Consider the following 14,890-nt stretch of genomic DNA (forward strand, 5'->3'; position numbering starts at 1 on the left):
TTTTTTTTTATACTAGACCCCGTTTTGACATTCTCTATATATTACCCTGTCGACGAGCATAGCGACGGGGTAAGATAGTCGCTACCCTCATGTGACGCAACTCCCCCTCGCGGGGAGAAACCGGCAATGTCCACTCCTGCGCAACTCGAAAGCCCAGGCAACCGGAATAGGCAATCGCCAGGCTACCATTTCCTATGGGTTTTGCTTGACGGAGAAGGTTGTTCTGTGCTGCCCAGCTTTGTAGTAAAAGAGAGTGTACTGCCGGATCGGTAGGAGGCAATACTCCCTCGCACGGGGATAACCCGGCCGCCTCCCGCGCAGGGAAAACGTCGAGCTTCCCCAAGTACATCTTGCGTAAATCGAAAGTTGAGTTCATTCCTAACAGGCGTGATGCATAAGCAGCTGCTCATCTTTCTCTCTCTCGCTTTCTGCTCGAATCGACTTCATATTGGAGCCGATAGTGAAGGCGAGTGCAGTGGTTGCCCAGACGCTTTGAACAAGTGGCTGAAAATGTCCGAATGGAGTAGCAACAGACCCTCATTACGCGAAAATTTCGCTATGGCGGCATATCGACGTAGCCAAAATGCGGCTTCAAATTCTTCCAACTTTTACACATCGCGTACTCGTCTTCTATTTCAGGGAGGCGAAATTTCACACGGCAGTTTCTCTGACTCGTGGATATACAGCCCTGGAATTAACTCGTGGGCTCTTGTAACGCCCCCCTCCGATTTAGGTTTGCGTTCCGGTCACTCTCTTACAACGCTTTGCGAAACGCGAGTAATTCTGTTTGGAGGAAACAGGTCGTTAGAACAAAATGTATGGCTCTTTGACGGCACTCGTGAAGAGTGGCTACTACTTTCATTTTCTCCTCTTCTTCCCTCACCTGCGGGACTTACGAAACATTCAGCAAGTGCCGTTTGGCGCGAGGAAAGTCCGTGTCAGTGCAAGGAGTCTTTATTCATATACGGTGGACGCAATAATAACACGAATGTTTATGAAACTGATAATTTGTGGGAGATGTACTGCGTACATGACACTGACGAGAATAACATGACATATCGTTGGAAGTTTCTTGGAAATAGCGCTACCTCCGACACGTATTGGGCACCAAAGCTATCTGAGCACCTATCTTTTACGATAAAAACGGATCTGTTTTTGCTTGGCAATAATCATACCTGCGATACCTCAAAAAGATTTTGTTTGATCGACAAAAGCGGTGTTTGGAAACTAGATACGCTTACTTTAACGTGGTCACATTACGACAATTTTTCCACCGTCATCCTTAGTAGATTTCAGCCAAGTTCTGGAACTTACCTTAAAGAGTTAGGGTTAGTGCTAATGGCAAATGGCAGTAAAGCTTTTACTTACGATGTTCAAGCGAAGCAACAAACGATACTCACTCTTACTTCTGACACGGAAACCGGCGTCAGTTTGCCACAAAGCGACGCGCCTACTGCGATTAGCGTTGAAAAGAATGTGTTCATGTTTGCGAAGAAATGCTTCGACAGTGGCTGCGAAACATTTCCTGCAGCGTGGACAGTAGAACTCGATTCAGCTAAAAACGAGAGCAACGCGACAGATTTGACTCTAACTAGTTTGACTTCGCCTCGTCTTTCTCCTTCCACTACCGATTGCTTCAATACAGACTCTCCTCCAATTGTGTATGGAATTGGAAGTTCTCTTTTATTTAAGTGCACTTCTGATGCTGCTACAAAGCTTGGATGTGGGCATTCATTCGAAGGCCCGTTATGGCAATTGGACTTTGACTCAAAGAGGTGGATGCTATACACACCTGACCAGCAAATACCCTTTCACTTAGGTGCTTCGTCAGTTTTTGATAGTGATAGCCTTGTGGTTTTTATGGGTTTGTGGATTGACAAAGGGGGAATTTACAACATAACAAATGAGCTATGGGTATACACAGTTAGCAGAAGAGTATGGAATCAGGTTCAACAACCTGAAACCGGGCCAAAAGGTCATATATACGCTTCTCTTACACCCATGAAAAACGGATCACTAATTCTATACGGCTCTTTTGAAGATACCTGCTGTGGTCAGGCAGAGTTTTGGATACTGAACCTAAACTTGACTACACTGTCTGCTACGTGGTATCGTCCGCGCCACCACTGCAATCAATCGATTCTCTGCAACGCGTGTATAAACGCCAACAATTTTTACGGTCATTCATCTACCTATGCAAAAGTTGTCAATGACTATTTGTTTGTTTACGGCGGGTTATCCAACAAAAGCACTGGTGATCCTTGTAATTCTGATATATTTTACGTAAACGTAACCAATCCTAACTCACCTTGGAAACGTTTTACTTCAATCGACGGCGGCTGTGTTGTAGCTTCGGAAAGAATTGGCTCCTATATATTTATAGCATTAAGAAATTCGTCCCGTTACATATCGCTGAAGAAATTCGACAGCGTTGAAGCCGAAGAAAACACAACTCTGATTACAGCTGAGCCATCGGCTAAGATGTTTGGCTTTCTCGTAGTTCTAAAAAATTATCTTTTCACAGTTCGGATGAGTCACGAGTATCCAATCAGATACCAGCCATTCCTCTACTCCTTTCAACTTGGATGCTTGCCCGGAACAAACAGCTCCGACATTAGTCTCTATTCTTGCCAAAAGTGTCCAAAAAACGATTACTGTAAAGCCGTTGGATCAAAGGAATCCACACATTGCCCTCCTCACTTAGTCACACCCTCCAGTGGATCAACTTCGGAAGAGAACTGTACTTGTCCGGACAACTGGTGCTCCCACGGCAAATGTAAGCTTAACCCTGACTATAGTATTTTCTGCCAATGTCACTTTGGATATAATGGAGAAAGGTGCCAAACTCCAATTCTTCTTATCATCAGCTCCGGATCTCTGGCTGCGGTGCTTCTCGTCATTGCTACTGTCTACTGCATCAAGAAGATAAGGCGACACCGGAAAATGGCAATAAGCAAAAACGAACAGTTGCAAAGAGCGCAAATGGAGTTAGATCAAGCGGAGAAGACGGTGACCAAACTGTCGAACATTTGGGCGGTCAATCATGAAGAAGTAGTTTTCAAAAAAACGATTGGACAAGGATCATACGGCATTGTGTGGAGCGCTGAGTATCGCAACCAGGTCGTTGCCGTCAAAGTTCTCAAAATAAGCGCAGACGATTGCACCAATGAACAGCTTCGAGACTTCAACGACGAAAGCGAATTACTGCAGTCGATATGTCACGGTAACATTGTCCGGTTCATTGGCACCGGAAAGACAACTGGCGACAATCCATTCATCGTTCTTGAATTCATGGAACGTGGATCAGTGCGCAGAGAATTAGACACGGAATATCTAAACAAACTCATGCCAATACATCTCCAAGTAAAATACGCCCTCGATGCAGCCAGAGGTATGAACTATCTGCATAAACAGGGTCGAATGCATCGCGACCTCAAGTGCGACAACTTGCTTATTGACAATCGCGGCGTCGTCAAGGTCGCTGACTTAGGCTGCACAAAAATCGTGCCGCAAGTAATGGACAACGGACTTAAACGCGTGGGACCCGTACGAGGAACAAAAGGCGTCGGCACATCTTTTTTCAGAGCACCAGAAATTGTTTTGGGACGCGAATACGACTTGTCCGTCGACGTATACAGCTACGGAATTGCCTTGTGGGAAATTCAAACAGCGAAACATCCCTATTGGGAACACACCCAACTTGGTTTGTCTTCGAGTGAAATTCTCAATCAGATCGTTTCAAACGAGCTTCGTCCTGAGTTTGCATTCGCTGGGGATAAACAGATGAAGGAACTGACTGAGTTGTGCTGGAGTGCAAGTCCGTATCGGCGACCCACATTTGACGGCGTTGTGCTCAAGTTGGAAGCGATTTGTTATCAGCACGAAATCGGTAAAATGAGCGTACTAAATTTTCTTTCTATTACGTTTTTAAACTTTTAGCAGTCAATTGAGAAATGCTTTGGAAAAAGGAACCAAGAGAACTCCCTTCGACGCACCGTAACTTAATGTCCCTCCGTCTTGTAAGCGTTTCAGTTCGGTTAGTGCATGTCAAGTCACGACGTTTCGTTATGTTTACCAATTTTGTTGTAATTTTATGTTATGCAAAATGACCCTGAAATGGCGACAGGTATTTACCATTATTAGCGCTCTGTCTGGTGGAAATCTGTCGAAGTCCCTAATTTTGTAGGGCAAATGGGTTTTTACAAAAAAACGAGTAAAAGCCGTTCATCCTTATAAGTCCGGGACATTTCGTTAGATATGTTGCTGTGCGAAGAGAAGAGTTTTACGTCATTTTAATGAAAAAGTTGTAATCAATTAAAGTAAACGAAACTTCCATGAAAAAGCCCTCTAACGCAAAAACTAAAATAGGAGGGCGTTCAAAGTAACAGACAACACTGCAACCATAAGAATCCAACCAAGAACAACAATAACTACTCCGATCTAACATTTCAATTAAATTTCCGAATTTCTCCAAAAGGGTCTCCCAAAGGGTCTCCCAAAAGTTCCTCAAAAAGGGACCCCACCAAGGACAATCAATGTAATATCACAAAAGAGGAGAGCCAAGCACCTAAAGAATCCAATAGGATCATTGTGAACGTCTCTTGGGCGCAGAGGACTACAACGAAGAAAATATTCGCTGCACGTGATCGGAAACGGTTACATAGATTTCTATTGCTTACAACGTTAAAAAAGTCCTATGATCTAACAACTGCATTCATAGTACACGCGACTGCGTTGATCACAGTACGAAGTGACGTGCAGTAAAAAATACAAAGAAAGACACGCCCCCGACTGACACCGTGTCGGATGGCCAAAGGAACTTCTTCGTCGAAGCCTTTCGCAAGACAATATCTAGACAAAAAAGCGAGTATCCATTCAAAACAACTACGTACTTACCAAAATAGACGAAAATGAAGCGCGTCTGTGTTTGCGTGACCCAGGTCGCACCACGTGGAGGTCCAGACGCTTCGCAACCCAGCCGACCCTCACCAACAGCATGAATTGAATCAGAACCCACCTTGAGTGAGCCTCCGAGGTTCGTTGCCACCCCAGGAGACGGCTATCGCCACCGCCGAAGAGGCCCGCTCATCGTGTGCTCGACGTGGAGGAGAGCCGGCGAACGCCGACGCTGTCCCGTGTTATACCAAGGAAACAATCCTTGATAAGACGGAGCGTGTTTTCCCGATGCGAAAGCCCCTAGAGGTCTTAGGGATGTGCCTCTAATCACTTTCGCACCGTTGCTCCAGGACCGTGCGTCGGAATATCGCTCGCCCCTCTGGCTCCCTGTCTTCCAACGACTCACCAAGCGTACGAGCGAGTTCTCAAGCGACGGGGTTACGTAAAGAGGGAGAGCGCCGTGCACAACTTTATGTACTCCCGCGCGAACGATGACGCCAGCTTTTCTCTGATTGGACGTCGGGTGTGCGTGACTAACCGCAGGGATGTCACGAGAGACAGCGTTGCTTTTTGCACCTCTACGCGCAACCAAATAAGGAAATATTTGGAGCGATCACGCGCGTGCAGCGTTTCTCCCAAAAGAAAGGGGAACAAGAGACGGCACGTGCACGTACGCATGGCCAAGATGTCGGACGTGTGACGTCAACGTTTTGTTCACCATCTCGACGAAACGCGAGGAAAGCGCGTCGATAGGCGACACGAAAAGATCTAACTCATTCAATGGATTTCGCCTTTTAAAAGAAATGCGGCGAACTCGATGGAACCGTAGTGAATTAGAGGTTTCGCGATATCGAGTCGTACATTCGTACTATATCTCAGTTTTGGGGCTTCAGATCAAAGCAGAAAACAGCATTTGAGTTGCATTTAGTCGTAGAATTGAGAAGAACGCGCTCGCTCACCCGCGTTTCGCTTCGCGAATGCGTGAATATGTAGTAAGGTCTAATCCGGGCTAACGGGAGGGAGGATAGATAATGGGTAGTTGGAGAGATAATAAAATAGTCTAGTCTGAAGTCTGGGGTAAGCACAACGCTTCACTACACTGGTGACAGGAGTCCTCATCTCGACGCCGTCCGATGACCGACCAGCCGAACGACACAGACCAGCCCCCCGACCCCGCCGACGTGAAACCGCCCGACGGCCTCGGCGGCGCATCCGCCGCTCTTCGCTTCAGCTCTCTCCTCCCCCCGCCATTTCGCGCCGCTCCGGATCAATCCTGGGAAGACTGGGAGGAAGACTTCACATCTTGCGCACAACTCAATCACTGGGACGACGCCGCCAGCCGCCACGTGCTTCAGCTGCGGTTACAAGGCCCCGCTCGCGAAGCTCTTCGTTCATTGTCACCGGCGACGAAATCTCAGTTAGCCACGCTTCTCGCCGCTCTTCGAGATCGCTTCCTGCCGGCCAATCATCACGAGGTTACACAAGTGGCGTATTACGCGTCCTTCAAAGCTTGGGCCTTGATCGGAGTGAAGTATTCGGGGAACGCCGTGTCGCGATACAATTCCGTCGTAGAGAGCCCGTGCCACCGTCTCGCTCTTTTGGTCTGCAGTAGCAAATGCTTCCGGCCAGCGGGTGAAGTAGTCGGTACATACCAAGACATATCGATTTCCCCGAACGGTCCGAGGAAGTTCAAGGAAGTCGATCGAAATCATTTCAAACGGCCCGCCGACGGGAATTGACCTCAAGGGCGCTTTTGGGCGAGGCGCTACGGCGTTCGCTCGTTGACAGGTCGAGCAGCGACGAATGTAATCGTCAACGTCGGCGGAAAAGCCTGGCCAATAGTAGCGTTGCAGAAGTGTGTCGGTGGTTTTGCTGACGCCGAGATGACCGCTGAGAGGATCGCCGTGAAGTTGTTGCAAAATTGTTGGAACGAGGGCTTGCGGCACGACGAGGACCGACGTTGTTTCCAACCGGGCACCAAGACGACGGTTGCGTCGCAAAATGTTGTGGTCGTCGAGCTGTAGCTGGTCCCACAATTGCCGGTAGCGGCGATGTGCGCCATCGCGCCAAACTCCTTCTGCTGGTGGTCGTCCTTCGTCCGCTCGAAGGCGGGCAATCACAGTCGCTAAGACATCGTCGGCTTCCTGCATAGCGCGGAGTTCTGCAACGTTGGCGCTCGCTGGTATCGTTGTGACGGCACACATTCGCGACAGTGCGTCAGCGTCAACGTGCAATCGTCCTGGCTTGTACTCCACTGTGAAGGTGTACTGGCTCAGGGTGTGCAGCCAGCGACCGACTTTTCCCGCGGGATGCTTCATCGTGTTCAGGTGGACTAGCGGTCGGTGGTCAGTCACGACAACGAACGGTGCTCCCAAGAGGTATGGGTGAAAATGCGCTGTACCCCATTTAATAGCGAGCAGCTCCTTCTCTGTCGCGCTATAGTTCGTCTCCGTAGCACTCAGCTTCTTGCTGGCGAAGGCAATGGGGCGTTCGTGGCCGTCGATAATTTGGGAAAGGACGGCGCCAAGTCCAACATCACTGGCGTCTGTTTTGAGCCTGAATTGTTCCGAAAAGCGCGGAAACGCCAGTACAGGGGCTTCGGTCAGCTTTTCCTTTAGGGTAGCAAAGGCACGCTCTGCTTCCGTTGTCCAGGTGAATTTGGAATGGCCTGTCGTCAAGTTGTGAAGAGGAGCGGCGATGGTGGAGAATCCAGGGACAAAACGACGATAGTACCCAGCAAAATTGATGAACGATCGTACTTCCGTTTTCGTACGCGGGTTGGGCCAATTCCGGACTTTATCCACTTTTGTCGGATCCGTCGCGATACCCTCAGCGCTGACGACGTGCCCCAGGTACGGCACCTCCGATCGCACAAATTGACACTTTTCCGTGCGTAATTTCAGCCCAGCCGTGCGTAGCCGCTCGAAGACTGCGCGTAGGCGGCAAAGGTGTTCCTCGAAGGTGCGTGAGTGTACAAGGACGTCGTCGAGGTACACCAGGCAGGAGTCGAGCGTGAGTCCCCGAAGTACAACATCCATCAGACGTTGGAATGTGGCTGGTGCATTTGTAAGTCCAAACGGCATCACTTGAAATTCGAAGTGGCCGCCGTTCGTCGAAAAGGCAGTTTTAGCCCTGTCTTCCGCAGCCAGAAGGACCTGCCAATAGCCAGAAGCTAAGTCCAACGTCGTGAAGAATAGGGCGCCTCCGAGACTGTCCAGGGTCTCGTCGATGCGAGGGATGGGGTACGCATCCTTCACCGTAATGTCGTTGAGAAGGCGGAAGTCTACGCAAAACCGGAACTTCCCATTTTTCTTCGTTACCAGGATGACCGGGGACGACCACGGGCTGCAACTCGGGGTGATGATTCCTTCATCCAACATTTCTTGGACTTGGCGATTTGTTTCGGCGCGGAGATGAAAGGGCTGACGATATGGACGTTGATGAATTGGGCGGTCCGTCGTAGTAACGATGCGATGCTGGCAAATATTAGTGCGCCCCAGATCGGACGGGTGGCGACTGAAAATGTCGTTGTATTCCATGAGGAGAGTCTCTAGAGCTGCACGTTGTGAAGGTGTCAGAGTGGGCGTGTCCGGAAGTGGCGGTATCCACTGATCGCGTGGCGACGTATTCGAAATAGGGGCTGTTAGTGTCGAGGGATCGATCTCTTCCGCCGTTCCGAGCCGCTTGCCTTTGTACAGTTTACGTTGTCCGCCCACATTGAAAACCCTGACAGGGATGATGCCAGTAGTGTTGTTGGTCAATGACGCGGCGACAATCAGGTCGTATTTCTCCGCCAGTTGCTCTGATGGTTCGAATAACAGCGGATGAGACGACGACGTGCAACGCTCCTTGGTATCGGGACAGATGACGGCACCGGCGACTATCATTTCCATCTGGCCGGGCGGAAACACGACGGACTCAACGAGTACGACTGAGTACAACGGAGACGACGGGGTCGGTGATGCGGGCAACAACGAAGGTGGGGGAGGGGCGATGAGTGGGTGGGAAAATCCCGACGGCAATCGTAATTGACGACGCGAGACGAGTAGATCAATGTCGTGTTGGGTGATGAAATCCGCACCGAGGATTGGATTGGTAGCGATCGGTGCGACACGAAAATAGTGTTGCGTTGACCACGTCCCGATTGTAAGTGGAAGATTCAGTGCGCCGAGAACCGGGATGTTATGTCCGCTAGCCATCGATAACTGTTCGGTCGACTGTTGGATATTCGTCGGGGCGAATGACGGCGGGACGATCGAAACGGCCGCGCATGAATCGAGGAGGCACCGGCTCGAGTGGCCATTTACCATAGCGTCGACTTGAAAGACAGCGGCGGACTGAGGTGATACCGGTTGCAACGCGCCGACCGCGAAGGGTGGGAGTAAAGGTTCGTCGCGCGAAGGGAGCGGGTAACACTGTTGATGGGTGTCATGTTTTGCGCTAAATTTCGTGCACGTCATGCGAATATGTCCCATTTCACCACAATTCCAACAGCGGCGCTCTGCCAGGGGCACAGACGAACGTGGGGCGTACGGAACGCCAGACGACACAGCGAACGAAGCGTGAGCCGGTGACTCCAGGCGAATAACGCGGTTGAGAAGAGATGAGAGTAAGGTAGATTGTTGTTCGACTGCTTTCAACAAGGTGTCGGCAGGTGCGGCCGAGGCGATAAGTGAAGGTGGCACCGTTGAAGTGGGGATCGATTGTCCGCCGTCAGCGCGGCGACGTTCTTCGGCTAACTCGGCAGCGTTCACTTCCAGCGCAATGCGAATTGCGTCGTCTAAGCTCTTCGGGTTGCCGTAGCGAACGCGGAGACGGAGATTGCCGTCCCGAAGACCATCGAGAAATTGGTCGCGACTGAGCAGATCGCGTTGCGCGATATCCATCGTGGGGAAAGCTTGTGCGGCGAGGCCCCGAATCGCGTTCCCAAAAGCCAAAATACCTTCGTCGCTGCGTTGCGTGCGGAGCCGAAATGTTGTGCCAGATGATGGGATTAGAGAAAACGCGCACAACCCCATACCATCCCCAAGGCGATGGCCTGGTTGAAAGGTTCAACCGCTCCCTCCTCGGCATCCTCCGGAAGTACTGCGGGGACCGCCCTCTCGACTGGGATCTGTGGCTACCGTCAGCGCTCCACGCTTACCGCGTTGCAAAGCAAACCTCGACAGGAGCATCGCCCTTTGAGCTGCTGTACGGCAGGAAACCCCGCCTGCCAACCGACGTCGCGTGCAGCTGCGCAACCCCGCCGCCAACGGATACATCAGAGTATCTTCAACGGTTATCCACGGAGATGGTTAGAGCACGGGAATTAGTGGATGCCAATTTGACGGCGGCCCAGGAGCGACAACGTCAAGGCGTGACACCCCACGTACGTTTGTACTCGCCCGGCGACCTCGTCTACCTGCATGATCCAGGCCGACTGCGGGGAAAAGCCTACAAGTTACTTTCGGTATGGGACGGCCCATTTAAAATTCTGCGAAAACAAGGAGAGAATGACGTTTACCAAATCCAACATTCACACAAAGGAGGGCGACGGAGATGGGTACATCACGACCGCTTACGCCCGTGCTATCAACCCATCGATGCGCCGCACGACGAAACATCCAGCACGACAACGACGGATGCTGCAAACGACGGACAAACACTCGGAACCCCTACGACACCGAATCATTCGCAACCACAGCCAGGGACCGGAGCGAACGAAACACCACACCGTACGGACGTCGGAGATGTAACGGACTTCGAGAACGTCATATCCTGGGTCCCGAGCGGCCCTGTAATCACGCCTCAACCAATCGCAAGACCAGCGGCTCCGACACCAACTCCAGCCGTCAACGTGCAACCGCAACCGATCGTAAGTCCGGTAGCCCCGCCCCCTGACAACGTCCACCCTCAGCAACCACCCCCACTCACACCAGAACCGATCGGAAGGGAAGACGAACCACCCGAACGACCACGTCGGATCACGCGACTCCCAGTGCGTTTTGAAGACTACGTCCTAGATGCCACGTCAGACAGCGATGAACACAGTTCGTAGGCGCCGTAGTAGTGTAGTAAGGTCTAATCCGGGCTAACGGGAGGGAGGATAGATAATGGGTAGTTGGAGAGATAATAAAATAGTCTAGTCTGAAGTCTGGGGTAAGCACAACGCTTCACTACAAATAAGCTGTCTGAGCCGCTTCGATCCACGACGATTTCGCCGTATTTCGATCCATATTTAGTCGCGCAGAGATAATCGATCGCCTACATTGCATAAAATTCGTACAGTAGAGAGAAAACACTTCACGTCGAGCACGCTAAGATGGAGGCCCACCGAAAGGAGTCTTTCCTAATTTTCGCGATCTGGCGCCGTAGGTTTAGACTTTTCGCGGCGTTCGACGCACCAGGCTACGTCAAGCTTCCATCTGTAGGACAGTAGTGACTCGTTCCCCCCTTTCTCGACTTCGGCCGAAAAATCGTCGCTAAGTTCGGGATAACAGAAACATACTCGGACGAAAAAAAGTTGATCTTTCCTTATATTAGCAAAAGGATACAGGATTTTCTGGAAACGATCGTCGTACGTGGTTGTAGACATGTTATTTGCATGGTTTTCTAAAGCGTTGTACCGCCATATCCAATGGCGTCAAATGGGAAATTTTTATGAAAGCGGTACCGTCAGCTGAGAAATAGCGCCAATAACTTCCTATTATGGTCAGTAGTAGACAAGTTGATTAATTGAATGAGAGGAAAGTTGAGAGTGCCTGACCAGCTGACTCAATTTTCCCAGTAGTTCTGCGTTCATGTCTGATAAATAACCAATCTGATCTCATGCAGTGCAACGCCACATAGGCAACGTAACGTGAGTGAAACCCTATCTAGAGAAGGAAAGCTATCATTTGCCGGACAGACAGAGCTATCAATGCAAACCTTGAAACCTTTTAAGAAAATAGCCTATGAGGTGTTAGAGGCGGGGACTATGAATAAAGCGACGGTGCTACCGGATGTAGCTGACGTCAATACAATTAATTTTCACTTATCAGTTGTCCTGCAATCTTGCAGGAGCCAGCAAGTAGTAGACAGCACGGTGGTCAGCCGAAATCGGTCCGCAGCTTACCTCTCGGTCTTCGTTTGGTAACGCGTAACATAGAAAGGTCGTAACAGAACGTTGAATAAAAGCGGTGCTGTCAGCTGAGCAATGGCGCCAATAACGTCGGATAATTAAATAAGAGGAAAGTTCCGGCCCAGCTGACTCGGCCCAGCTTCCTATTATGGCCAGTAGGCGACAAGTTGATTAATTGAATGAGAGGAAGGTTGAGAGTGCCTGACAAGCTGACTCATTTTTCCAATAGTTCTGCGTTCATGTCTGATAAATAACCAATCCGATCTTATGCAGTGCAACGCCACATAGGCAACGTAACGTGAGTTAAACCCTATCTAGAGAAGGAAAGCTATCATTTGCTTGACGGACAGAGCTATCAATGCAAACCTTGAAACCGTTTGAGAAAATAGCCTATGAGGTGTTAGAGGCGGGGACTATGAATAAAGCGACGGTGCTACCGGATGTAGCTGACGTCATATACAATTAATTTTCCCTTATCAGTTGTCCTGCAATCTTGCAGGAGCTAGCAAGTAGTAGACAGAGCGGTGGTCAGCCGAAATCGGTTTGCAGCTTACCTCTCGGTCTTCGTTTGGTAACGCGTAACATAGAAAGTTCGTAACAGAACGTTGAATAAAAGCGGCGCTGTCAGCTGAGCTATGGCGCCAATAACGTCGGATAATTACATCAGAGGAAAGTGTCGGTTCAGCTGACTCGGCCCAGCTGACTCGGCCCAGCGGACTCGAGTTTGACTATAAAAGCTGACTGTCGGCGAGAGGGAATTCAGCTGCGCAGCAACTGCACAACAGACACAAACTTTTTGCAAAACTTTGCGATTATTTTCCGGTAATTTCTGTTGGAGTAGATGTCTACCCTCGATCGAATCGAATACACACCACATCCGAGAAGAATACAACAGAATTTGAACCTCCCTTGAAACTTTAATGAAAATCATCTTGATCATAATCCATCTGTTGTTGTTTAGGTTTTACAAAGGAAAGATGCGTTTTGGACTAACTTTGTTTATTGCCGCCGCATGGTTCGTGACAATGTCAAAAGTAAAATTTTAATTAAAAACATTCAGTATCTTTAAGAAAATACATGTGTTTTCAGTGTGAACGCATGGGATACTTTTATTTCACCTCATCGCCGGACATAGTGACGTACTATCCAAAAGGCGGATCCGACGTAGTTAAGATGGATGTGGGAAACGGAACGTCTATAGTGGGAAACGACTACATTCAATACATTCCCGGAGCATTGGCACCTTATAACAAGGGAAGTGCGATGTGGCTTTTCAACATAACAGCCCAGCCAAGCAAAGCATGCGTCCTCGCCCACTACGGGGACGATTATCCAAGAACCGAACTTATCGTTGCTACCGACTCAGGAAACAGATATACGGAGTATTGGGGAAAAACGGTGCGCACATTCATTTTACAAAAAATCGGAACAGCGACTGGTGTTATGTCCACTGGAGGCTACTGGGCAGAATTTTCTATAACCTGCTTTGACGCTGAAAACGACTCGATTGCCGATGCAGATAACGCTCATGGCATATAACGTGACGACACATGAGTCAAGCCGAAGAATATGACAGAACTCTCAATGGTGTTTGTCTTGCTGCGATGTTTTGTGTGTATGATGCTGTACGTTTGTCAGAATTCATGTTGACGCATTGCATAGAATTAAGTAGTGACAGTTCCTCCATCTTCTCGTTACGCCTACACTTGTTTAGAGCCAATGACTAGAACCGTCTCACACGGTTCAGAAGTCAGGGGATTGGTGAAATCAAGGGCCTGAAGGCGACAAGGAAGCTACGTGTCCCGGCCGCGAGATCGAGATAATATATACCTCAATTAATAGACTGCTTCCTGATTTAGACTGCTTCCTGATTTTCAAACACATGAATCTCTTCTTTTGGAAGACGCTTGACTAAAATCCAAAGTTCGATCGTTACCAGAGAAAGGACTAAGTAGGCTTTATGAGAGCAGACAAAAACGACAGCTGCTCGGAAAATAATTTGGCGAGGCCCCTTTTGAGGGATTAATATCACCCGGCCACGAGATTCTTGCCTGCGACGGACGCGGTAAACGTCGTACACACGTATACTTCTAGTAGAAACAAGGCATGCCTCTAAGCTTGCTTCACGTCGTCGGAAAAAAGCCTCCGATGCATGACAAAGGATAGACGAGCCTCGAAGCAGAGAAGGGTATTTTCGAGTCTAGCTCGATGAAGATTCAATGAGCTCCGTCGAATGCCTGTCTCAACGTAGAACTTCAGTATGCCTTCAAACGGAACGATCGACTTCCGCTTGCAAGGCTTTCCTTCTGCTTTGAGATGCGAAAAACGGCTCGGGAGACCCCTTAGAGAGCCTCACTTTTGTAAAAACGATACCGCCACGCAATATCACTTCGAATTGTCTTCGACAACTGTTGCTGACGCCAAAAATGGTACCTCGCCATAATTCTAGTTGAAAAAGGAAACACACCTTAGCTGTTGGCCCGGATCAAAACAGGAGAGTCCCGGAGACGAACTGGACTTCGAAACAACGAAAGATCTGTACATAGCAAATTCCCGCGGTACGAGACAAAGTCTTCGAGTAGGTGAGTTTCCATTCAACTGTAACGCCTGTTATAGGTGACTTCGAAGAGCCAAGGATGTCATCTAACGATCAATATGACATGGGTCGAGAATTCGACGGATAGAAATTGCAGTAAGTAACGCTGGGTACAAAAAAAGGCGTTAGATACTCGAGAGCCGTTTGAGTGCCAAATTCCAGCCAGTCCACTTAGAAAATTCATCTAGCCCAAGCCTTCTTGTTCTGAGTGGACTGAGCTTTGGAGCTATTTACGGGGCATGTCCATTCCTTTCATAATTGCAATTTCATCAGCTACTACTGTGATTAGTCTCTTTTCG

The 14,890-nt window shown here is 49.3% G+C and overlaps 2 protein-coding genes across 2 annotated transcripts; both read left to right on the forward strand.

Annotated features, from left to right (window-relative positions):
* The first annotated feature begins 392 nt into the window (after nt 1-392).
* On the forward strand, nt 393-4,121 carry LOC136195207 (uncharacterized). Its single transcript, XM_065984495.1, has 2 exons — nt 393-3,889; nt 3,940-4,121. The coding sequence occupies exons 1-2, from the start codon at nt 511-513 to the stop codon at nt 3,948-3,950; spliced, it is 3,390 nt and encodes a 1,129-aa protein (XP_065840567.1). The 5' UTR covers nt 393-510; the 3' UTR covers nt 3,951-4,121.
* Nucleotides 4,122-12,768: 8,647 nt separating this feature from the next.
* On the forward strand, nt 12,769-13,618 carry LOC136195220 (uncharacterized). The gene is made up of 3 exons (XM_065984524.1): nt 12,769-12,817; nt 12,957-13,029; nt 13,085-13,618. The coding sequence occupies exons 2-3, from the start codon at nt 12,973-12,975 to the stop codon at nt 13,532-13,534; spliced, it is 507 nt and encodes a 168-aa protein (XP_065840596.1). The 5' UTR covers nt 12,769-12,817; nt 12,957-12,972; the 3' UTR covers nt 13,535-13,618.
* The last annotated feature ends 1,272 nt before the right edge of the window (nt 13,619-14,890 follow it).

The sequence above is a fragment of the Oscarella lobularis genome, chromosome 14 (genome assembly GCF_947507565.1).
Source record: "Oscarella lobularis chromosome 14, ooOscLobu1.1, whole genome shotgun sequence".
Classification (NCBI taxonomy): Eukaryota; Metazoa; Porifera; class Homoscleromorpha; order Homosclerophorida; family Oscarellidae; genus Oscarella; species Oscarella lobularis.

Coding starts and splice junctions, on each gene's coding strand:
- LOC136195220 (XM_065984524.1), top strand. CDS start 12,973: ATGCGTTTTGGACTAACTTTGTTTATTGCCGCCGCATGGTTCGTGACA. Junction 13,030..13,084: donor GGTTCGTGACAATGTCAAAA/GTAAAATTTTAA, acceptor ATGTGTTTTCAG/TGTGAACGCATGGGATACTT.
- LOC136195207 (XM_065984495.1), top strand. CDS start 511: ATGTCCGAATGGAGTAGCAACAGACCCTCATTACGCGAAAATTTCGCT.